General features: G+C 37.3%; 2 protein-coding genes across 3 annotated transcripts in view; both read left to right on the plus strand.

Moving 5' to 3' along the window:
- LOC139114060 (carnitine O-acetyltransferase-like) overlaps positions 1-24,676 on the plus strand; it is an 85,028-nt gene that overhangs the window by 12,218 nt on the left and 48,134 nt on the right. The window contains exons 5-15 of one of the 2 annotated variants that reach the window (XM_070675556.1): positions 19-72; positions 987-1,155; positions 1,377-1,551; positions 1,988-2,166; positions 5,129-5,229; positions 6,448-6,570; positions 14,114-14,236; positions 14,777-14,912; positions 15,297-15,359; positions 16,053-16,190; positions 16,908-18,178. In XM_070675556.1, the coding sequence (XP_070531657.1) occupies positions 19-72; positions 987-1,155; positions 1,377-1,551; positions 1,988-2,166; positions 5,129-5,229; positions 6,448-6,570; positions 14,114-14,236; positions 14,777-14,912; positions 15,297-15,359; positions 16,053-16,190; positions 16,908-17,123 (1,477 nt within the window). In that variant the 3' untranslated portion in view covers positions 17,124-18,178. Of the gene's footprint in view, positions 1-18; positions 73-986; positions 1,156-1,376; positions 1,552-1,987; positions 2,167-5,128; positions 5,230-6,447; positions 6,571-14,113; positions 14,237-14,776; positions 14,913-15,296; positions 15,360-15,912; positions 16,025-16,052; positions 16,191-16,907; positions 18,179-24,676 lie in introns of those variants that run through there. The other variant, XM_070675557.1, reaches the window with a different exon arrangement.
- The window catches only part of LOC139114876 (carnitine O-acetyltransferase-like), a 58,431-nt gene that overhangs the window by 6,040 nt on the left and 27,715 nt on the right, over positions 1-24,676 (plus strand). The window lies entirely within an intron of this gene.

Here is a 24,676-nt window from a genome sequence, read left to right on the forward strand (position 1 = left end):
TTTTCTTCTATAATTCAGGTTTGCATCTAAATTGATTGCTGGTGTCCTGGATTACAAAGTGATGGTAGACAGGTGAGAGAGTCAAAAGTCATGTGATGGTCATGTGGATGTTTTCAATAGTCATGTGACAGTTACAGCAAAATGGCCAACATTAATAAACACCAAGATTATTTTCGGAAGGCTATTGGGCAACTTAAAGGGGGAGTTCACCAAGGATGATTTTCACATATGTGCTAGCTTTGTGGTCACTTACCCCGGAAAAGCTATTTTCGCCATTATAACTCGCGCGATGTGTTACAAAAACCGATAAAAATAGTACAGGAAGTTGCATTTTAGTGCTTCACCAACTCAATGTAATTTGAATCATGGGAAAAAGCTCCAGGACTGGAGCTTGCATCACGTGATATGGAAGGGACCATCTTCCGATGGGTATTGCATTGTCGACGCACCCACGCTCAAACCAGGCTGTGCGTATTTACGTAACTATTATTTATACTGAGTATCCTAGCATAAACGATGAATCACTTGTAATAAACTGTCCACTGTCAGATTTTGTGTTGCTGTTTACTACTAACCACCGAATCTACCACAAGCTTTCCCGGTCGTTTGACAATGGAGTGGAGTGATAGTTCTGACTATATTCTTATAACCATATATTCCTGAAGGTTGTGGTGAATTCGGTAGTTAGCAGTAAACAGCAACACAAAATCTGACAGTGGACACTTTATTATAAGTGATTCAACGTTTATACAAGGATACTCAGTATAAACAATAGTTAATGTAAAAATGCACAGCCTTTTCCAGGGTAAGTGACCACAAAGCTAGCACATATGTAAAAATCATCCTTGGTGAACTTCCCCTTTAAAGAATTATTTCATGCCAATGGGAGTCACTGTATTTAGAATTTGTCGATGTTCATTTTTCACCTTTTTTGCATGAATAAACAATTTAACCCTGCCTTTACTTTTTCTGTTTTCTCTCGCTAGTGAAAATCTTCCAATTGACATGATGGGTGGACAGCCGTTATGCATGGACCAATACTACAAAATCTTGTCTTCATGTCGGATCCCTGGCCCCAAGCGAGACTCTGTTGTGGTGTATCCAGGCAACAAGGCCAATGCACCTAAGCACATCATAGTCATACATAATAACCACGTGAGTATAACTGTTACCCATGTGACTGTCACATGACCAGTTTCAAGTAACTGTGGTCTGTCATTGGTGGGTGTTTGAAAGTCACATGCTAATCTTTGCATGTGTGAAGGTATATGTACATTTTTCTACACCTTTGTCAGAATGCTGCCATGTTCGTCAATGTAATTCATCAATAGTTGTTGTTAATATCTGACATTTTCTTATGTTTATTCTTGATTTAGTTTTTTACCTTAGACGTGTACTACCCAAGCGGTAAACCTCTTGGCATTGATGAGCTGTTTGCACAGTTGGAGAAGATTATCAACATGTCACCCAAGAGGGCAAGACCAGTCGGTATTCTCACCACTGAACACAGGAACACATGGGGCAAAGCCTACAGGAAACTCAAAAAATTAGGTATTTCTCGTTTTAAGAAAGATAAATGATATATATGATATAAAAATTGTAAATTTTGGTCAATTATTACCACTTTGCCCACATTGCAGCATTTGTTACTTTCGAAATTTTCCTAAGAGTACCGGTATTGTTCTGAGGCAAGTAAGACTTAGTACAACGCTTCTACGATGGTTACCCCCTGGAAGTGAATCCACCTGACACTCACCCTATTACCTGGCCCATGCCCTGAGTGGGTTGATGTGCAATGTAGATGTGTATCCAGAGGGTGACTGTCCTCACACCAACATACCTGTGTATTGCCAAACCAATGGTGTTTACAATAATTATCATTTGGAGACTTGAGATAAATGGAACTGCGGCACTTTAACTTCAACTGCGTCACTGTCAAAGGGCTGACACAAGGGCTGACATTTCGTACATGTATCTCTGCTTTCAGACAAGGCAAACAAGAAAATTCTAAAAGAAATAGAGAGGTCCATATTTGTACTTTGCCTCGATGAACACACAGACAACATCCCGCTTGATCAGAGGCTCAGTGAACTGGCGTGTCAGATGTTGCACGGCGGTGGTAGCACTAAAAACAGTGGAAATAGATGGGCCGATAAAACGTTACAGGTAGAAAACATTTCTTCAGAAGAGAATTTCAGTGAAGGTTATATGCACCTTAAAACAGAGTGCTTAGACTTCTCAAACTTTCGTCAATGAAACTTTCAACCAATGTAAACAGAAAATCAGGGGTCACTGTGCAAATTTTAGGGTAGAGAATCAATACACAGCTAAATCTCTTAAAGGCGGAGCCTCCTTTTAAAAGGACGCGAAGCTATGGCGGCGTTCATTGTGTAAGTGGACACCAAACAGGCAACATGCAGGCACACGCTCCAGAAAATGACACTTTTTAGGGTTTTTTTCTGACCGCAAAAACGCAGACAGACTGCCAAGCGGTCAGCGTGAAGTTGCTGCCGATCGAACTCTGTGGTTATATTCAAATTCTAACGCGACTGGAAGACAATTTTTTAGGAAATTCGAGCGTTGGTGGTGGGGAATCAATGATCGTTGGAGATTTGAACCGATCGATTAATTGTCAATCAAACGCTTGTATAAACTATGCTTGCAGGATTAGCAAAAGGTGGCAAAAGGTTAGATCAGTTTGTGTAATTAATGTTATAGAAATCAAATATCGTACTGGCCAAGTGTTTGACTGGGAGGAGAAACACCACTAATGCGAGACCCTGGGATTGAAAAGTGCGGCTTTAACTAGATTTTTAGTGCCCCGGACAAAGTCCAGGGGGACTTACGGTTTCGGTTCCGTCCGTCCGTCCGTCCACGCAGATATCTCGGACATGTCTGAGCCAATTCCTTTCAAACTTGGTACAAGGATAATACACTATGGCATACATATGCACGCCCATTGTTTTGGGTGTAGTATGCATAATTAGTGCTAATTTGCATAATTAGTGATTTTTGAAAAAAAGCTCTGTTTCTTAAGAGACTGCACCAAGTTTGATGAAACTTTGTACACATGTTGGTCACACACAGCTCTAATAGCACACAAAGACATTTGCCAGTATTGTGTCAATTAATTGCTAATTTGCATATTTTATGAATTTCATAATTCCGCTAATATTTCAATAAATACTGACTCAAATTTGATGAAACTTCTTACAGAAATATACATACCAGAGCTGTAACTTTGTGCAAAGGCATTTAGCAGGATTATGTCAATTTAGCTAATTTCCATATTTGATGATGTTTTGTAATTAGGGTGCTATGTCAAAAAATACCCACTCGAATTGATGAAACATGATACAGATGTTGATATAGCAGAGCTGTAACAGTATGCAAACACATTTAGCAGGATCATGTCATTTAATTGCTAATTTGCAATTTAATGAATTTTCAAAAATCCTATTTTATGTCAAGAAATACCGACTCAAATTCATGAAACTTTGTAAAGATGTTCATATACCAAAGATGTAAATCATTTTGTAGGTTCATGTGTTCAAATTGCTAATTTGCATATTTTATGAAATTCTGTAATTAATGAAATATGTCTCGAAATACTGCAGCAAACTTGATGTTGATCTCAAAGTGTTGTAATAGCGAACAAAGACATTCAGCAGTATCTTGTCAATTAATTGCTTATTTACGTGTTTAATGAACTTTCCTAATTAGTGTGCTACGTCCAGAAATATTGCACTAAATTTGATAAAATTCGGTACAGATGTTGATCTCAAAGTGTTGGCATGCAAAAACATTGATCATATCAATTAAATGCGTATTTGCATATTTAACGAATTTTCATAATTAGGCTGATACGTCAAGAAGTGCTTCATCAGATTTGTTGAAACTTGGTATAGATGTTGAGCTCATGTTGCTTTAACTGTGTGTAAGGACGTTTATCAGTATCATGTTAATTAATTTCTAATTTGGATATTTAATGACTTTTCCTAATTAGTGTGATACGTCCAGAAATCCTGCATCAAATTTTATCATGGTACAGATGTTGATCTTCCAGTAGTGTAAAAGTGAATGGTGACATCCTGTTGATAAATTATTTATTGACTTATTTAATGACCTTTTGTGATTAGGGTGGCAGCTCAGATTGGCTGAACAGGAAAACAATGTTTGTAATGAGAGATCTATATTCTGAATGACTGCACTAAATCTGATGACATTTGCTTCAGATGTTAATCATACAAAGGAAGTCTCTTCTGTACTGAACATGAGGACATTTTTGGTTCACATCTGGCGTTCTGACTTTTTATGTCAAGAGCCATCACTCAGACATGCTTGGACCGGTTTCTTCCATGTTTGTTTAATTTTGACATTTAAAAAGCCAGGGCATGACATACCTAATTCTGTCCAATTGGTAAAAGGACATAACCGTATGCCATTTATACTATTACTGATGTCTAATTGTTTACAATCCAATCCAATATGGGCATCAGTCACAGAGAGGGCTTGGGTACCCGCATTCCTTTTTTTTTGTGCACATCATATCGACTTCAATGTTTAGTCATTTCCAGTCGCAAAGTCCCAATTACAATGGGATCTATGTCATTGTCAATGACTTGTTCTTAAAACCATGGGTAAATATACAAAAGCCTTGTACAGTAAGTTTGAAATTTTCATTGGCGTGCTTGCTGGATCTGAGGTCAAACCCTACATCAAAGTCAGCTCAATATGCCAAGTACTATGTATATTTCACACTAAGCTCCGCTGGTAAGTCATAAAGGGGCAGTCCTCAATCCCTGGTTCTTGTATTAGTCCTTGTTGATATTGTGTATATACATGGTGTTAGCACTTATTTTACCATTGAAATATTCATCAAGTTGATCAATTTATTTTAGATAACACTGAAATGACCTGGCCCTTAAAGCATTGCTAAAAATTGTCATTAGCATGGACTAGTAGATGTCTACTGAGTGTGAGGGTCTGAAATATGTGAAAATATTCTTCAATTAATAAATAAATGATAATTCGATTTGATAATTTCTTGAGCAACATATTAAGGAATTTGATTAAAAATTGTAATATTTTTCCCCACCTGTTTTCTTCTGATCTGTTGGTGGTATAGTTTATAGTGGGCACAGAAGGAAATTGCGGCATCTCCTATGAACATGCCCAAGCTGAGGGACCACCACTGATATCTCTGCTGGATCACAGTCTTACTTTCGTGTGAGTACACATTCGACAATAAACCATTGACCCTTTGACCCAAACCCAATTGTTGTCATTGGTTAGGATGGATCTGGTTACAGAGAATTGGGATGAACAGGTTAAATCTTTCACCCTTTCAACTTGGTAGTTTCCAATTTTACCATTGAGAAACATTAGAGTTATACAAAAGGGCTGATATTGTGTCCGTTTGAAGCCTTGCTCTGTGCAAAGTACCATTTCTTTACTGTACTATGGTAAATTAAAATTAAAAAAGTAGACTCATCGGGCCCTATCTTCATACGAAAACAATAAGGTTTTCCTAGGGGGCCTCCCTATCTCTTTCAAAGCAACTTGACTCCTAGCATTATGATGATTTGCAAAATTGTTCATTTGGGGTCATTGCGAGTATTCTTCAGTGTTGAAAAGGAAACATTTAAAGTGTTCATGGATTTTGAAAAACGAAGATGGTAAAAATATTTCTTACACCAAAAGCTTTAAAATGAGCCCCTACAAGTGGCAGACCAGAGACGTACTGGAAAAATGTGAGAGCCTGAATATCTATCCCCAAGGCGTATGACACCTTATCAAGGAATCACAAAATCATTAAATTACATTCTGTCTCATGTGTTGTAATATTAGAAAATTATGTCAATGGCCTGGAAAAATTGGAATAAAATAAGACTAGAATCTTTGCTCAAGGGGCAATGAACTTAAAGGTATACTGTCACCTGTTCTAATTTTGCAACAGTTACCATGCAAAAAGAAAATCTAACCAATCATAGATTTTAAGCGGGTGGCCGCTTTTTTAAAACAGCGCCCTCACATGGGCATTTTTAATACCAAGGAATGCCCTTTGACCATGTATGGGTATATTTAGATTACAGGTGACTGTTTACCTTTAAATTGCAGCTAGATGTTCATAGTTTGTGTGATTAGTAGGGTGAGATTGTGATACCTCAATTGGAACTTTTGACCATCCATTTATCCATAGGATATAAGTTGAACGGTATAGCAGGTGTATAGAGGGTAAACGAACAACAAATGCATGGAGCTATTTTATCAAGTGAAAATCATTCAAATGTACAAAGTCACAAGTAAAACTTTCATCCTGAAAGGTAACTGTAGTTCTCAATCATTTTGCGGAATATTTGATGTTTGCTCCGCTGTCCTACATCTAATGTTTTTACAAAATGAGCAATGCAACACATAAAAACAACAGCCTTTTTTTACTTTCAGAGAAAAGGTGGGCAATGTTCCAAAATCTGCTCCCATTAATCTTCCAGATCCAAAACGACTAGAATTCAAAGTAAATGAGGAACTTTTACAGGATATAGAAATAGCAGAACGACATCTTGATATGTGAGTATTTTCAGAATTAGGCCGTGTAAAGAAATTCTTTGTTTGCCGTCCTTGGATTTTTAAAAAACCTACCAGCCAGCCAGCAAAAAAAGTCATGGAAAGACAAAATCCGCTAACCAATCAAACACAGAAAAAAAAAACACAACATAGATCAATCGCCATAAACTTTAACTTTCCCGTCGGTTTATGAGTCACCAGCATGAAAAACCATCTGTTACATTCACAATGCAGTCACTGTTTCTTGTGCTCTTCATTAAGTACGTTGAAAGCAATGCTTGGAAACACAGGTTGCACCTGTATAAGTACAACAAGCATACTCAGAGTTAGGTTACTGTGTCTTAACAAAAGTTGCACATAAACAATGGTAATAAGGGACTGGTCAGTTTCTTCGGCCTTGGGGGGGGGGGCGGTGGATTCTGGGGGGGGGGTCACCCTGTTTTTGACTTTGGTGATAGGGGGGGGGTCACCATGTTTTTGAAATGCCCAATAGGGGGGTCAGTGTGTTTTTTTATTTCGACACAGGCTCATCATTGCCTAAAATGCATCGTGTCAGCCTCAAATTTCATCATTCAGTTGCATTTTTATCAGAGATATCTGTATGTTCAATATTTTTCAGCATGCTCTTCAGGCACATTACTTTAATATATCAGACATTTTTCAGCACGCCCTTGTGCATGACTTTAATATACAAGACATATATATCAGAGATATCAGGATGTTTCATATTTTTCTCCGCGCCCTTCGGGCGCCATACTTTAATAAATCAGAGATATATGCCAGAGATATCTTGATGTTTGCTAAGTGAAAGTGTACCGTTATGAAATCTGCATTTCATATGATAAGCAAGACAAATTCCTGATACTTTTCTGTTCTCTCTATGAGAATTCAGTATGAGAAAGCAACATGCACAAATATTTCACAATATATATTTGATACAGTGACTTATTTTAGAGATAGAAATATGACAAGATATCTATCGTTCTCATTGATGCAACTGTTTTCCTTGTGTATCAGTATTTCTGTAGAATGATGCTTTTTTATGACCAAAATAACAGTTAAAAAAGACAGTTTTTGTCATTATTAGCAGTGCTTTTATGGTTTCAATGTTACAAGAAAAGGTCATCTCAGACACTGCACACATCAGATTTGGCTAAAATGCCTCTCTATGGCTCCTCAGGAGATTTAATTGGATGGTTGGCAAGTCTTAACACCCATCAAAATTTTTGATTTACTGCTTTTTCCTCTTTGATATTAATGATTGACATCCATTTCTGTACAACAGTTCAGGACATCTGGTTAAGCATAGAAAGTGTGAAATACATTCACAGCTCATTCAAAATGTACTGTATTCAAACTTTAAGATTGACGCTTTGAAATTCCTATCTTACAACTGACATGTCAACAATTTCTTTAAAACACAGAATGACTGTTAAAATATAAATGTATTTAAAATATAAATGTATTCAAAATATAATAATATATATATATATATATATATATATATATATATATATATATATATATATATATATATATATATATATATATATATATATAATTTGTGTCCACCTTTTGTTTTACAGTTGTCGCGTGCGGGGGGGGGGGTCACCCTGTTTTCGAAATTTGGAATAGGGGGGTCACCCTGTTTTCAAAATTTGGAATAGGGGGGTCAGCCACTTTTGACGTCGGCAAAAAATAATCCACCGCCCCCCCAGGCCGAAGAAAACTGACCAGTCCCTAAACACTATACCAGTACTTAATGTGCCACATGTACAGAGTAATAGTAATCAACTGCACGGTTGTGTGACGAAGACAGTTGTCTCTGGCGCAAGTTTATACACTAGGTGGTCATAGGCACCAGTAAAATTATTAATTAAAATAACAAGATCTCAATTATGAATACAAATCATATTACGCAAATTACGTATTACGAGGATGTTTACGAAGTTTTGAAGAAAACATGAATACATTTGAATTATATTAAAGTGGCACTCCCACTTGGTAAAATTTTAAACTGTTTTTAATGCCAATGGTCAATATTTGACGTGGCGACTGCGCGCGGATCGCGAGATATCGATAAAAACATGTCATTTCCCGAGCGTATTTTTCACATCCCGAAGTTTTACGATCGTTTCTGATTATGACCCGAAATCCCCCGAAGGTTTGTTGTTGTGCTGATTGACGATATTCTAGGGAGTCCATAATAAGTTCGAACGACGCAATTAATTTACCTCCCACTGCGAAGACTTTATATACAGCATTATGCCTTTACTTCAGGTAAATTTTTTTAAATATTCTCCTTCGTTTTGTCGTTTTCGTTATTCTCAATCAGTTCTATTATATTTTTAACCAATACCATATAGATATCAGTTTTTACGTGTAAAATATTAGCCGTAGTATGCGTCTATGCATACCACGCGGCGGCCGCTATGTATCAACCGCACGTAACTGTGCTAGTCACCTATGCGAATTCTGGTGGAATCAGCAAACATTGTTTTTCGTTTTTTTTGCCGAGTCAGTAAGGCTCGGCTTTCTCCCATGGGGCATGACCGATTACCGACGCAAGTGGTACTGAGGCATACCACAGCAGCGTCAGCGTATACTCGTACTCCATATCTTAGTTGACAATGGCCCCAGTGCCGAACGTTCGATGTTCGGAAGCTGAATTTAGGTGGGCCACCGGAATTCAAACTTTTACTTTTTTGAGGACATGTTTTTATCGATATCTCGCGATCCGCGTGCAGTCACCACGTCAAATATCGACCGTTGGCATTAAAAAATGTGTTTTAAAAATGTTACCAAGTGGGAGTGCCACTTTAAGAATGATGAAGGTAGTCAACATTAATGAAGGAATATGAGAATTTTACGTAATTGGTTCAATTTCGCAACGTGTCTCAGTGTACAGTGACATTTGTATATTTATGTTGTTAATTAAGATCGAGACCTGTATTGATGTTGATGTACGGTTGGACGTATAATTTTATCTTTCGTATCTTTCGTATGATCAAAGCCAATCCTTAAAGATAACGTTTAAAAGCCTATTCTAAAACAATATGGAAAAGGGAATACAAAGGACAAGAAAGATTTACAACTGACAGGGCAGGAGGACAGAACGACCAACGAGTAGTCAAGGGAATTTAGAGAAATGGAGAAGAGTATCACGGGCGACGGCACCTGTCAAGCTTGTCTACCGAGAAATAAAGCCTATGTAGTACCAGTACCAACGAACTCTGAACATCTCATGTAGTCAATGGAAGATTACCAGTGCCTCTCAGCAAGCTAAGGCGAGCCCATGAGTAAAGGCAGGCCAAGATAATGTAATGAGATGATACGAGAAAAAACGAATAGTAATATTTGTTTTGACAACCTGTACACTATGAATTTCAAAATGTTGGGGTAGAACAAAAAGGTGTTCTTTCAAAACCTGAAAATTCAAAATATTAAACTGTAAAAGTTACTGACAATAACAAAATATGGAGTTGTCACTCAGAAAACAAATGCTAAACGTCTTGGTAAAAGGTGAAACTACTGTCTTTTTCATACAATTACAATTTTTGCAGTAAGAAGAGTGGGTAGCTGAACAAATCATAACAGCCTTAACTGCAAATCCTCCTTTTTAATTGTCAAATAATACTAGTCCTAACCACTGTTTCTGTTGAGTTAAATGCTCCCTTAGCTGTAACTTTAAAGGCTATTCATTCAGTGTTTATTAATTTTGTGTACCGAGTACTTTTTTAGCCGACTTCCAATAGCGCTGATCTCGATGTCAGGTTTGTTATTAAATATAGCTGCACGCGCGACATCGGACACCGCTGCCTGAAATTCGGACAAATTTTCTTGTTGCATGTGCGGTTGTTGTTGCAACTTGTAGTCTGAGCCATAAATTCATATGAATAAGTGTGACTTTTTGTATGCATTATAACACTAGCAATTTTTATTTTCATAGTTCTTGCGGAAATAAGGACAAATATTTTTTTTTGCATATTAATGAAAGAAAATAACGAGAGTCACGGTGATCAGCGCTATTGCTTACTGAAATTGCCAAATATTCCGCTTGCTAAGACAGCCAATGCCAAATGGCAATTGCTATTTTTGAAACTAAATTCTAATCCGGACTTACAAAATGACTCAATCGTTTTGTAGCGGAAAAATGTCCAAGGTAAGAGCAAGTTTAACTGCGTACGAACTATTTGGAGCATTCAACAACGAACATTTCACCTACGGTACCTGCTTGCAACGTTGCAGATCAAATATCGTGTTCGATCGCGGATCGCGGAAAAGCCGATGGAAATTCAGTTCCGTTCCTTATTCGAAGCCAAACCACTGAAACCAGACAAGAATTGTTTTCGATCCGTGTTATATGGAGACCAAAACAATTTCATGCACATTCGCAGACTTGAAAACTTTAAGGGAGAAATCAACTTGTGAAACGGTCGATCGATCTTACGGTACACTGCAGTCCGATACAACAGGTGTACATGTACACTTTCAGGGGTTTTATTAAGTTTTGAAGTAGGGGGCCAGAATGGAAAAATAGGTGGCTTGCAGCTGCCATGACCACAAAGCGGTCGTCGTCGGGGGAGGGCCTGAAAAATGAGCTAAAATTCACTTTTTACAGCCCACAGTCACCTGGATTTCTAGTATTTTCAGGAGCATTGTCAGCAGTGTTCCAAGGCAATAAGTGTTCATATCCTAAAAGCCATTTTCTTGGGAGATTAGGCCTAAATATGTAATTCATAATTAAAAATGATAAAATGTGGTAATGTTGACGATATTTTGAACAATTAAACTAAAGTCTTTAGAGCCTCTATGCTTTTAGGAGGTAAACTATAATAATTCACTATTATTAATGATATAAATTTGATATGTAGATGATATTATAGTGTTACATCTAGATAAAGGGATAGGGGATTCCCCTCTGTTGAAATGTTGGCACCCCAATAAATTTGTCAAGGGGGGCCACTCCCCCACCCCAATGAAATGGTGCCAGTCACACCATAGAGGTATAAGTAGAACACATGAACTAGTGAAATGCCCCCGAAATTTTCTGGTAAAGGGGGAAAATCCCCCTTGTTGATGCCATCCTCGACGAAACACTCATATTTTAAGCACAGCAAATGAAAAACTTTCATTAATGTATAATGTTATGCTTAAAATCAAGAGCCCTCATGTTTGGTATAAACATCTGTAGATGAAGAACTTTTATACCAATCGGGAGGCAAAAAGGATAATTATATAACAATAATGATAAAAAATGACAATCGTTACCATATTTCGCAAACAGAAACAAGACCCTCAAGGTTATTTGACTATATGAGTATGCAAAGTAAGAACCTTGATATAGGATATGAAAATTTGTACGTTCAGAAGCTCACATTTGGATTTAACCTGACGATCGGTTTTGAAGTGAATTTAGAGGTCTTATCGCATTGTAACCTCTCTGGGCGGATTCTTATTTGCGTGGATACACCGAAAAGAAGTATATATCATACGTCAAGCTGGTTATATACCTTCAAATTACGCCTACCGCAGTGCAACGCACGTCGGCTTACTAAAATTCGAACTGTAATTGGGAAGTTTTTTTCGTGAGAAAAAAATCAGGTCATTGCCTTCGAAAACAGTTTAAATCGACGTCTTTCTCTTGTTTCTCGGCGCACTTCAAAACCGAAGATCGTACAGCAAAGCTTGACCTTGCGATCGCTTCCGTCTCCATTTGTTCATCGACCATTTTGAGTTGAGCTAACGACGGCTGACAGGAGTAGTATGCACATTTTCATTGGCGTATATAAAGGTCACCACATAGGAATCAGCAATTCAGAGAGCCAATAGAATCATCCGTTGCAATTCCGATTTTATTGAGGCAGAGTATACGCAAGACCGTGCTGCATCGTAGTACAAGGCGATCGTAGTAGTCGCTCGTCTTCTAAATTTTGTTTCACATAAAAGCCGTTGAAAAGTTTGATTACCACAGCTTCTGAAACTTGTCCGTATCATTTCAGAAGGTAAAAAATATTTTCGCTATAAAACAGTTCAAATTTCCAAAAAAGTAGCCGGCGAAATCGTGAGAGTAACCGGTCAATTTCGCCGGCTGTCGGCTCTTAATGAAACCTCTGACTTTACGTACAGCGTAGGTAGTCTGATTTGTATTGAAACGATCGTACGAAATTCGCGTTTTTTGCGACATTTCAGTGCGGACAGAAGAAGGGCACAACGCGCAGTTTTTTCAGATATCTTCCAAAAGCCTACCTGCATGCGGACGGCAAACAAAGAATTTATTTTCCGGCGCCTTAGATCGCTTGTCTAATGACTCTGATGGATTGTTCAGAACTTTGCTCTTCAAGCTACTCACTATGTTGTGACGATCTTAAGGCATCAAAAGTTCTTTTTAAGTGAACGCTATAAATTTAAGATATGTTGAAATAGAAATAAATTTTGAGGTTAAAAGGGCGGCTATTCTAGGGACAGTTTTTACGTCAGTCAGTCAAATAAATGTAACAGTATTTTCTTTCATACTTATTTTGCTGTCAAGATGTAAAATAAATTTGTAATCCCCGTGGACGCAGTCCGGCGGGGCTTATAGATTGTGTATCGTCCGTCCATCCGTCAGCAGCCGTTTCTCTGTCACCCCAATGTATTTCAAATTGTGTGCAAGGATAAAGTACTGTGCCATACATATGCATGTCGATTTATTTTGCGATACGATCCAATATGGCTGCCGGGCGGCCATTCTGTTGCGAATGTTTTGAACTGTAACTCAACTATCTCTGAAACGATTTCTTTCAATGTTGGTACACAGATAAAGTACTATGGCATATATATGCACCTCAGTTTATTTTGCAATACGATCAAATATGGCTGCCAGGCAGCCATTTTGTTGCGATTTTTTCATGTTTTTGAACCATAACTCAACTATCCCTGAACTGATTTCTTTAAATGTTGGTACACAGATAAGGTACTATGGCATATATATGCACATCAATTATATATCAAATATCCAATATCCAATATGGCCGCTGGGCGGCCGTTTTATTGCGATTTTTTCATGTTTTGAACCATAACTCAACTATCCTTCATTCAATGTTGGTACATAGATAAAGTACTATGGCATATATATGCACGTCAATCTGTTTCGTGATACGATCCAATATGGCCGCCGGGCGGCCATTTTGTTGTGATTTTTTTCATGTTTTTGAACTATAACTCAACTATCCCTAAACAGATTTCGTTCAAACTTCGCACACAGAGATTGTATTGCAGTGTGCATGGGCATGTCAATTAATGGTGCGAGCGGGGACTGTGTCATCAGCGATGACTTGTAGTTTACAAAACTTATCAAGCAGGGACGGGTAATAGGCAGGTATAGATGCTACCATTGGAAATCAAAGATGATAAGGAATGAAGGTGCACTGTTAGTCTTATGTACTTGAATCAGCCGTTTGTTGCCTGTCAGCTGGTAACAGTCGTGGCCTCATGTGTTGCCTTTCAATTGATTAGAGTTGTAGTGCTATACCATAAAGCTGCCTCTCACATCTCTTTATCACAGGATTGTGGATGACCTGCAAGTACATGCCTTTCAGTTCCAACCATTCGGCAAAAATATGCCTAAAGCCAACAGAATGAGTCCTGATGCATTTATCCAAGTTGCCTTGCAATTGGCGTATTACAGGTGAGTACATAGAGCTGTGGTATTCTTGCAATCATTAAGAGGTTATAAAAGGCAAGCCATAGTATTTGGTAATGAAAATAAGATCTTTTAGGTGAAAATTAGCATGTTTTGCAGGAAATAATCACCTTACTTCGCTCGGTGATTATTTCTCCAAAATATGCTAATTTTCACCCCAAGGTCATATATCCGTAACCAGATACCCGAGCGTGCGGATTGGAATTTTGAAATTTGCGAGAACTTCCAAATATTGCGCAGTGCTCCTTTTTGAGAATATTAACAAAAGCTCCAGCCAATCAGATAGCCAGGTTCGAGCAAAGCATATTGTAATGTTAAGATAATCACTTTGAATAGTGTCATTCAAATCATGATACTACGTGTCACTTTATCAAGATTTTCGTGTTAGGAGTACACATATATTCTTTCTGTACATAGCATTCACAAACAAATCAACTCCACACTTTGGATGCTCTATGTTACTGTCTCGGGTCAGCAGATGACAGTAATACTAAAGCTTTTTAAAAATTAATTTGTGTCTAATAGAATTTACAGTCAGCCAGCTGCCACCTATGAGAGTGCCTCCTTGAGGAGATATCGACTTGGTCGCACTGACACTATCCGATCATGTACCACTGACTCTGTGAATTTCTGCAAGGCAATGCTGAATGAAAAAAAGACGGTGAGTTTTGTTCATCTGGCCGAGTTTTTTACAAAGTAGAACATGTGAGGGCGCTCCAGTAACTCTTGAAGCGCCCTCATGTGATCAATCGTCCATTCTACTCAGACCCTTTCAGACATCTAAATTTAAAATTTACCGGAGGAAAGAAGTGAATATTGTAGGCATCACTACTTCCCGTGTAATAACAACGAATGCTTTAACTGAAAGGAATCAGACAGGAATATTGCAATGTTGGAACATTGATGAAAGGAAGATGCAACCAAGAGTGAAAAATAACCGATAATAAGTAAATGCACCATTGTGTGAATTTTCTGTGAAAACTCTCTGACTACCGTACTCTACTATTGTTAGATTATTAGGTGATTCACATTTTTTTTCTTGCAGCCCAGTGAAAAATACAGGCTACTCAGGAAAGCTGTAGAAGCACACAAGACATACACCAATGAAGTAGGCTACTCAATGTCATTCTTGCTGTTCATTTTTCAATGGCGCCCTCAAGCCTGTGTGATTACAAAAAGAGGCATGCAGAGCTTGTGTGAAGCAAAGTGTGTGATATTTTATCCATGTCTGTTTGAAGTTTATTGAGTGTCTGTTATCTGATGAAGTGATAGCATGTTAATTTTAAGGTAGTATGCGCCTTGAAAGTGAAAGACTTAAAATTTTGCTGAAACTTTCTTTAAGGAATCTTTCAACCATTCACTTTCAAAATCAAGAATAAAAATCGGGGGTCACCGTGCAAATTTTGGTACAAGAGAAACAATAACTCAAGCTTTACCGATATTTAATATTCAAAATGGTCGCCGTCTGTGTGTTTATTCTATAGAGAAAAATGCAATTTTTGAATTTCGAAAAATTAAGGTGGTGACAAAGTTTTCTTACATCAAGAGCTTTAAAATGAACACCCACAAGTGGTATATCAGAAAAGAATTGTGAAAGTTGTAGTAACTGTCCTCAAGGCACGTTCTACCTTAACCCTTTTTGTGAACTCATTCCAAAACAGCATTCAAATCAAGTTGAAGAGAATATCACTGTCAAGAGCACAGCTGCGGCATACGATATCAATACTAGGTTGAGTCAGTAAAAATCTCTGTGCTTACATAGGTAACAGCAAGGTGGGTCAAATTATTTTTTCAATTTCAGGCCCTCTTTGGTGATGTGATAGACAGACACTTGCTGGGGTTGAAACTGACTGCAATAGAAAGTGGCCTGAATGTTCCTGAAATATTCGTGGACCAAGCTTATCAGACAGCCATGCATTTTAAACTCTCAACCAGCCAGGTGGGTCTCGTTTTACCTTCTTACTGCTTACTCGGCATCTGTTGCATGCCAATACCATTATTTCCTGTACTTTCTTTGGGGAGGTAAACAAGTAGATATGGCAAGAAAACGTGCCTTTGGAACTTGCAAGCATTTAGAGTGTAATGATAGAGTATTGTGACAGGAATTGGCTTCCCAGTGGCTTTACATAAGATTATTTTAGGAGCAGTTGCAGTTTCTTTTTAACAATGTACTATTCTCCACCATGCCGCATGTTCCAAAAACTCAGGTCTTACTAGTAACGTTGAATCAATGCAAAGTGTCCAGTGAAATTCATTTCTGCTCCATCGGCTGTAATTACGGCTGGTTTTTTTTCTAATCTTTGTTCTGTCTGTAAAATAGAGTGTATTATTTTGCCCCCGAAAATAATGTTGAAATCTTACTGTCGAATTTTGCACCACAGTATGTGCAAAGCAATAGTTTTTATAACTGAATTCTAGGCAGGGCTGATAATGTTAGGTTTAGTTCAAAACATGGTGGTGAAATCAAATAAAGCCTGTGTCAGGTAATGTGAAATGCATATTCTGGAATAAAAAGCCTCAGGCTGACCTTGACTCAACGTGATGCTGACCTTGACTCAACGTGGCAGGTGTGAACTGTAACCGTTCTGAAGAGTGATGGCCAATTGTTTTTTAGATCAATAATTAATTTTCTGTGTTTCGTATATCTTACATGCAGGTTCCATCAAAGTTTGACCTGGTGATGGGTTATGCACCTGACGTTCCTGACGGCTATGGCGTCTGTTATAACCCCCGAGAAACGCACACCAATTTCGTCCTCTCGGCATTCAACACCAGCCCCGAGACGGACGCGCAGAAACTGGCCACCTCATTGGCTGCCAGTCTCATGGAGATGCAGCAACTTACCATTCAGAACGAAGGATCCAAACTTTAACCCTGTCTCCACCACTCGCATGATTGAAATCTGTGAAATCGGAACTTGACATCAGTTTCAGATAGAAATTTCCTCAGCATGCTTTTATATGGGGGGGGGGGGGGGGTGCAAAAATGTTGTAGTGATCATGTCACTTGAACGACAAGTATGATTCAAACTTTATGCTGAAGACCATATTATTATCAACGCTGAAATTCAGAGAGATTCTTCAAAGTGGGCCAGGATGGCAGGACTAGTAATGTACGAAACAAGATAGTAAACTTATCTCCATAACTGACAGGAAATTAGATGAGATGTTCAAGCAGGGTACATCCTTTGACACAGCACAAGAAAGTGAAGCGAGTCTCTGAAGTGTAACAACGTTCTCCTTCTTGCTATTATTTCTACTCAATCACATGTTAAGAGACTTCGATGAAAATAGGAGCTGGTAACTGAAGTCATGGTGTATGTTCTTGCAGGTCTTAAGTAACAAAACGGAATCAAAGCAGAATGCCCCTCAGCCGGAGACAGAAATTTAGACTCTCAAACTTTTACGATTCTTGTTTGGTCTGCAATTTGCGATTGCTCATTTTTAAGCTCATGGAGTAAAGTTTCACTGGCTTGCTATTGTGAAAATCAAAATTGAATTTTTCTACATATAGTTAACACAGGGATGGTGGCCACTTTGAATTGTAAATACCAAAGAGAAAAGTTTAAAGTTTTGTTGAGTAAAGTTTGAGCAAAAGTTCAATTTCGAAGCACGTACTATCTGCAGCTGAAAAGGGTGTGTTATTCGACCCCAGGCCTGCTGACGACAAATCTGGCGCGCACCACCTGGAACCACCTGTTGCATTTTTCGAACTTCAACCAATGAGAATAAATCTTTTATCTCAGATTACGTCACTGTCTCAGTACAGTTATACAAAACCTTGCACCAGAAACAGTGGAGATCAGCACCTGTTCACGAAAGCCCGACAAACAAAATACGTCATTCTGCCCGATATGTGATTCTGCATCACATTGGACCGTGAGAACTTGAGTTGGTGTCAACGAAAATACGACCTGAATTTTTACTGGTAAGCTAGGAATCTTAGTTTGATTTTCCAGTATTTTACAAACGTTGGAAGTCGACTGGGTCTTTTTCTATATTTTCCTTCGAGACGACGATTCATGATAACATGCAAACAAGAAATAGTCGTAGCGGGACTGATAAATTTGTAGCAGGCTTGAGTTCTAAAACGTGTTCGAGAGTATCCCACATACTGCTGTACTCAATACGATCTGTACTGCAGTCTGCAAAGATCCGACTCACTGCAACAAGTCGGAACGAAAATTGATTGCCACAAAGTCATGGCCAGGAAAGAGTTGATCAAAAGTAAGCTCGTGCAATTCCTCTTGAAGGATTTGACATACCACGGTTTTGTCAACACACGTGAGACACAATCAACGCGGTACAAAGTCGATGAAAATCTTTTCAGGTTTGATTTCAGTGTCAAAGCAACTGACTAACAACTTTCTACGGACATACAATTTGTATATAGGCCTTTATACAAGTACAGTTTGACACCGTACCTCTTTGCAAAGAGTCAATATTCAAACAAAATATGATATATATATCCAGGTGTTACCATAGTAATTTAGGGTAACCTTATCCATAAATGATGTTGGTGTGCAGAGGCATACAGGCACGCATATTTGCGTGTGTTCTGTTTGCCCTGTACGTGATATCAGGAGCCATATTGACGACATTCGGAATTCTCGGTGGCATGGACGACGCGAACGTAACCAACGGCTGCAATGTCTAGATAGGAATATTTGTAAGTAGCCTTCGTTAATTCAAATTCAGAAAAAAAAAATGAAGGGCAAATTCATATGTTGTGGTGTGGCCACAACCTGGTGACATCATAACCCGCCAAGGACAGAACACTGATGACTCGCAACGGCGGTACTTACTTTACAGGTAGTCTCCAGATCTATTCTTGAATGTTGCAAAATCACTGAATGATGCCCAATCACTCCCGTACGTCATACCTGGACGTTCGAGGTGCTGTCAATTTTCAATTCAGTTTATTCAGTACTTATGGCCTCCGGCCAATATGTACAAACAGTAGCAGTAATGTTGCTTACAGATCGCCAGTCAATGCAATAATTGCATCCACAAAAAGAGAGAAAAAATAACTTATTTACAAATACATAAGCGCCAGAGAATACAACTGAATGGCTTTGCTTAACTTACGCATCGATGGTAAGTTCTCTCCTACGTTTTGTTGCCAGAAAAATATATTTACTCAGTTTCCTCAATGTGGCAGTATTTTGAGATGAAATAAGTACAACGCTTACAGGCAAGCCTTGCCACTTCGATGCCTGGTATGCATGTTTTTTTACACACACTAAACGTTTTCATATCATTAACAGGAAGGAACTTAATGACTGGATTGTTTGTAATCTGGTCGTAAAGACATTAATTTGCACCCCAGACTGGTGATAGTAATCTGTCTCAAGGCTTACATGTCAGATATATTTCGGTGTCAGTTTTCTGTTGTTTATCCTGTACAAACAATCCAGTCATTAGGTTCCTTCCTGTTAATGATATGAAAACGTTTAGTGCGTGTAAAAAAAAACATGCATACCAGGCATCGAAGTGGCAAGGCTTGCCTGTAAGCGCTGTATCTTGAATTTGTACATTACAGGAGGGTTAAAATAATAGGAAGACATGTACTTATATGGAAAGCCTCAGCTGACTTAAGTTTTCAGCTAGTAGTATATTAGGAGGGTACATGATTATTTTATAACTACAGAAAATTATTTTATGTGCCGACACTATATTTTTATGTGCATCAGGCATTACTTCATGAGCAAATATTAAGATATTATGCGCATAAAGTATTATTTTAGGTTAATTTACTATTATTTTATGTTCAAACACTATAATATTATGTGTGTACAGTATTATTTTATTTGCAAACATTAAGATATTATGTGCTTCAACTATTATTTTAAGTTTATTTACTATTTATTTCATGTTCAAACACTATAATATGTGTCTACAGTAGCATTCTATTTGCAAATATTAAGATATGTGCTTCAAGTATTATTTTAAGTCAATTCACTATTATTTTATGTTCACATAGTATGATATTATATGTCAACAATATTATTTTATTTGCAAACATTAAGATATTATGTGCTTTAAGTATTATTTAAGGTCAATGTACTATTATTTTATGTTCACACACTATGATATTACGTGTCTATAGTATTATTTTATTTGCAAACATTAAGATATTATGTGCTTCAATTATTATTTAAGGTCAATTTACTATTATTTTATGTTCAAACACTATGATATTATGTGTCTACAGTATTATTTTATTTGCAAACAGTAGGATATGTTGTGCATAAAGCATTATTTGATTATTTAAAACTATTAATTAAAGTTCAAACTGTATGATATTATGTTATGCAGTAGTATTTTATGTTCAAACTTTATGATATTACGTGCACAAAGAATTAGTTGTTGTGCAATTACTATGATTTTATGTGCATATTGCATTATCTTACGAGGAAAATAATAATATTGTGTATCTACAATATTATTTTATTACCAAATGCTATGTATTATGTGTGTAGTTATTATTTTATTTGGTTTGGTTATGGTGTTAAGGCTTTACGTTAATACCTTTAAGACCATTCGTTATTATTATTATTAGCTCGCACTTTTCAACCACTAGAGGGCACTTTTTCTTGGATAGAAATGCAGCCATTGAATGTTGACGTGTCAGTGAGAATCAACTTTCATTAGACATGGAAGCTATTCTTGAAAGGTTAAATCTGTCAGCGTTGGCGGAACGTTTTTTAGCTGACAGAGTCAAACCTTAAACGGTCCTCGATATGACGGACGCACAGTTGATCAGATTTGATTTGAAGCTATGTCATCATTCCTGCCAACTGCTAATACATGTGTCAACAGTCTTAACCTGCCAAGACCCTGTCAGCCATCCGATTCCTAGTAATGATACTCTTTTTGGGCTGTATGATATGGCATTTGCCAATGCCTATTTTGGAAATGTGTGATATGTCTTTTAAGTCAGGAAAGTATTCATTTATAGTTTACATATGCTTTGATTATAGTTTTGCCATTTTACTGGCCGAGATCAGTCTCAAGTATTGAAAGATTACTAAAGGGCATGTTAGTATTAAATTATTGTACGTTTGGTTGCCTTGTTGTTATCTTTACATTCCGACATTACAGGCAACCGACTGAAACCATCAATGCCACCAATTATGACAAACACCAACGTATGAGTTTGTGATTTGTGTCCACGTGCCACAATTGGTTTGGCCCTTTCGCATTGTATAGGCCTACCCGTCGCTTTAGCCGATTATTTTTCCCGGCATGTACTCCATCATTATCAACTCTATGTATGCTATTGCGAAGTCGCATATGTTGAACTTTTACTCCAAATTTTTCCATTAGAAGACATTTTACCATGTTCTCACCACAGCTAGGATATTCTTGTGCTAACTGATGTAGGCCTACATGCAAATCAAGATCCTCATCCGATATGCTGGAAAAGTTCATCTTACTGAGTCTATAAGTCTGCATTCTCCTGTAGATAGTTCTCTCCGATACTGACATGGATGCAATTTCAAATATCATGAATCCTTTTTCTAAGTGGTTTTGTAGTATGTCTCTGGGTATGAAAGACTGTGGTGCACCACATCCTTGAGGCACCTTAACAGGAGCTTTTGACCCGTGTGATGTGCACAAAGTGCGTAATGCCATCATTTCCTTGGAGTTGTGCAGACCGACTGAATGAAAGTCAGCGATGGATAATTCACAAATATTTGTCAACCAAATTGCCAAGATTAAGCCTAAACAATAGGGTGACCGTAGCAGAACGTTGCATTTCCATGATGAACAATTACTATCCATTTCAAACTGTCTGTTGCTGCTTATTGACAACGGCTCAAAGAACTTGCCAAAGGGCATGGAACATGCTCGGTTTAATCATGTTGCATCATGGAACTTTGTAATATACTTATTGTTTCCACACTGATTTAGGCTATATTTGCACATATAGACACATAACATCATAGTGTTTGAACATAAAATAATAGTAAATTGACCTAAAATAATGCTTGAAGCACATAATATCTTCATGTTTGCAAATAAAATAATACTATAGACACATAATATCATAGTGTTTGAACATAAAATAATAGTAAATTGACCTAAAATAATACTTGAAGCACATAATATCGTAATGTTTGCAAATAAAATAATATTATAGACACATAATATCATAGTGTTTGAACATAAAATAATAGTAAATTGACCTAAAATAATACTTGAAGCACATAATATCGTAATGTTTGCAAATAAAATAATACTATAGACACATAATATCATAGTGTTTGAACATAAAATAATAGTAAATTGACCTAAAATAATACTTGAAGCACATAATATCGTAATGTTTGCAAATAAAATAATATTATAGACACATAATATCATAGTGTTTGAACATAAAATAATAGTAAATTGACCTTAAATAATACTTGAAGCACACAATATCTTAATGTTTGCACATAGAGAAATGTCTGATGCACATAAAAATATAGTGTCGGCACATAAAATGATTTTCTTTCGTTATAAAATAATTATGTAGCCTCCTAATAAACTACTATCTGTAAACTTAAGGCAGCTGAGGCTTTCCATATACTTAGCTCTCAAGTCATTATACGTTGGACATACGAGTAGAAAATGATACTCATCTTCTACTGCCTGCAAATTACACAACTCACATAGTCTATCTTGTTTTGGAATATTGTTCCAACGACCTGTCTCAATCCACAGAGTGTGTGATGATGTTCTAATCTACAAAGAGCATGTCTGAAAACAGGGTTATCTATACAGGTCAAGTATGGCTCTAATACCAGCTATTTTTCAAAGGTAGAATCAAGATAAAGTTTGCTACTATTGTCGACATCATTCAGCCAGCATTGTGCAGCGATATCACTACATCTTTGTCTGAAAAGTCGTAAAAACAAGGTTTCATTGCCAACCCCTTGCTGTTCCCAGACTTCACCAAACCATAACTCTGCAACAAGCGTTTCACTCCCCTGGCCCATAAGTCATACCTATTAACATCAGTCTTGCGTTTTTGAAATTCGTAACATCGGTATACAATTCTATTTCTATCCATTTTCAAAATTCTTAACCAGTATTTAATGATTTTACAATAAATATTTACTGTCAATGTTGGTCTACCCAACTCCACTCTCATAGCAGTAATGCATGTATTGCTGTATAGTTGAAGTACATAACGCATCATCTTGTTGTGAGTTTTTTCTATATCTGGAGCATGGTGGAAGCCCCAGATTTCAGCACCATAAAGTAAAATAAGGGGTATTTTGCAATCAAATATTATCAAGGCAATAGTAACAGGAAGTGGACCAAATTTAGAAAGACAACTGATCAGACCATACAAGGCTTTATTAGCTTGTTCACTCAGAGTTATCTGTGCTTGAAACCAACGACCGGTCCAGGATAGGACAATGCCAAGATAGCTATAAAAGGAAGTTACAGCAACAGGCTGGTTATTGCACGACCAGTTTTCATACTTCCTAAGACCACCATCCCTCCTAAAAACTATAACTTTGGTTTTACTGGTATTAACAGTAAGTTTCCACTTTGAGCAATAAAGATACAATTGATCGAACAAGCGCTGCAACCCTATCTTTCAACTGCTGATCATAGTAAGGTCGTCTGCAAAGAGCAAATACAAAATTCTTAAAATACCAATTTCGGCACCAGAATACTGGTGAGTATCAGCTAGAGTAATTCCAATATCACTTACAACAAGTCATCGTTGATGACACAGTCCCCACTTGTTAATAATGGGTACTTTGATTACATGTCCTCAGAGAGGATAGAGTCCTCTTCATTAATTAGGTCTGTGATAAAAATACTTTGATACAGATGGCGCTCAATGGCCAAGAATGAGTTCCATGGTGATGAAAACATAAAACCAATGTAGGCCACCATCCTAAAGTTCATAAAATGAGTCAACTAGGAATTAATCAACAGGATGTTGCAAAACATTTTTGCATACAATTCTAACACTTAACAGATTATCACTGGTACCATATTTCATAAAGTTTGATGCAGTATTTACAACACTATGAGATCAACATCTGTATCACGTTTCATCACATTTGACGTTGTATTAATTTGTGGCTATATCACCCTAATTAGGAAAGTTCATTACTTATGCAATTACAAATTAATTAAAATGACACTGATAAATGTCTTTTTCAATGTTAAAGCAATGTGAGCTTAACATCAGTTAACGTCTGTATAAAGTTTCATGAATTTGATGCAGTACATATTTCTTGACATATCAGCCTACTACGAAACTTCAATAATTGACATGTTACTGCTACATGACGTGAAACAAATTGACGAGCATATGTATGAAATAGGTCAATGTCAACTTTGAATGATACTGGAGGAAATATGTCTGAGTTATGGCTCTGTACATGAAAACATCGTAATAAAATGGCTGCCT

This window comes from Ptychodera flava, chromosome 16, assembly GCF_041260155.1.
Source record: "Ptychodera flava strain L36383 chromosome 16, AS_Pfla_20210202, whole genome shotgun sequence".
Lineage (NCBI taxonomy): Eukaryota > Metazoa > Hemichordata > Enteropneusta > Ptychoderidae > Ptychodera > Ptychodera flava.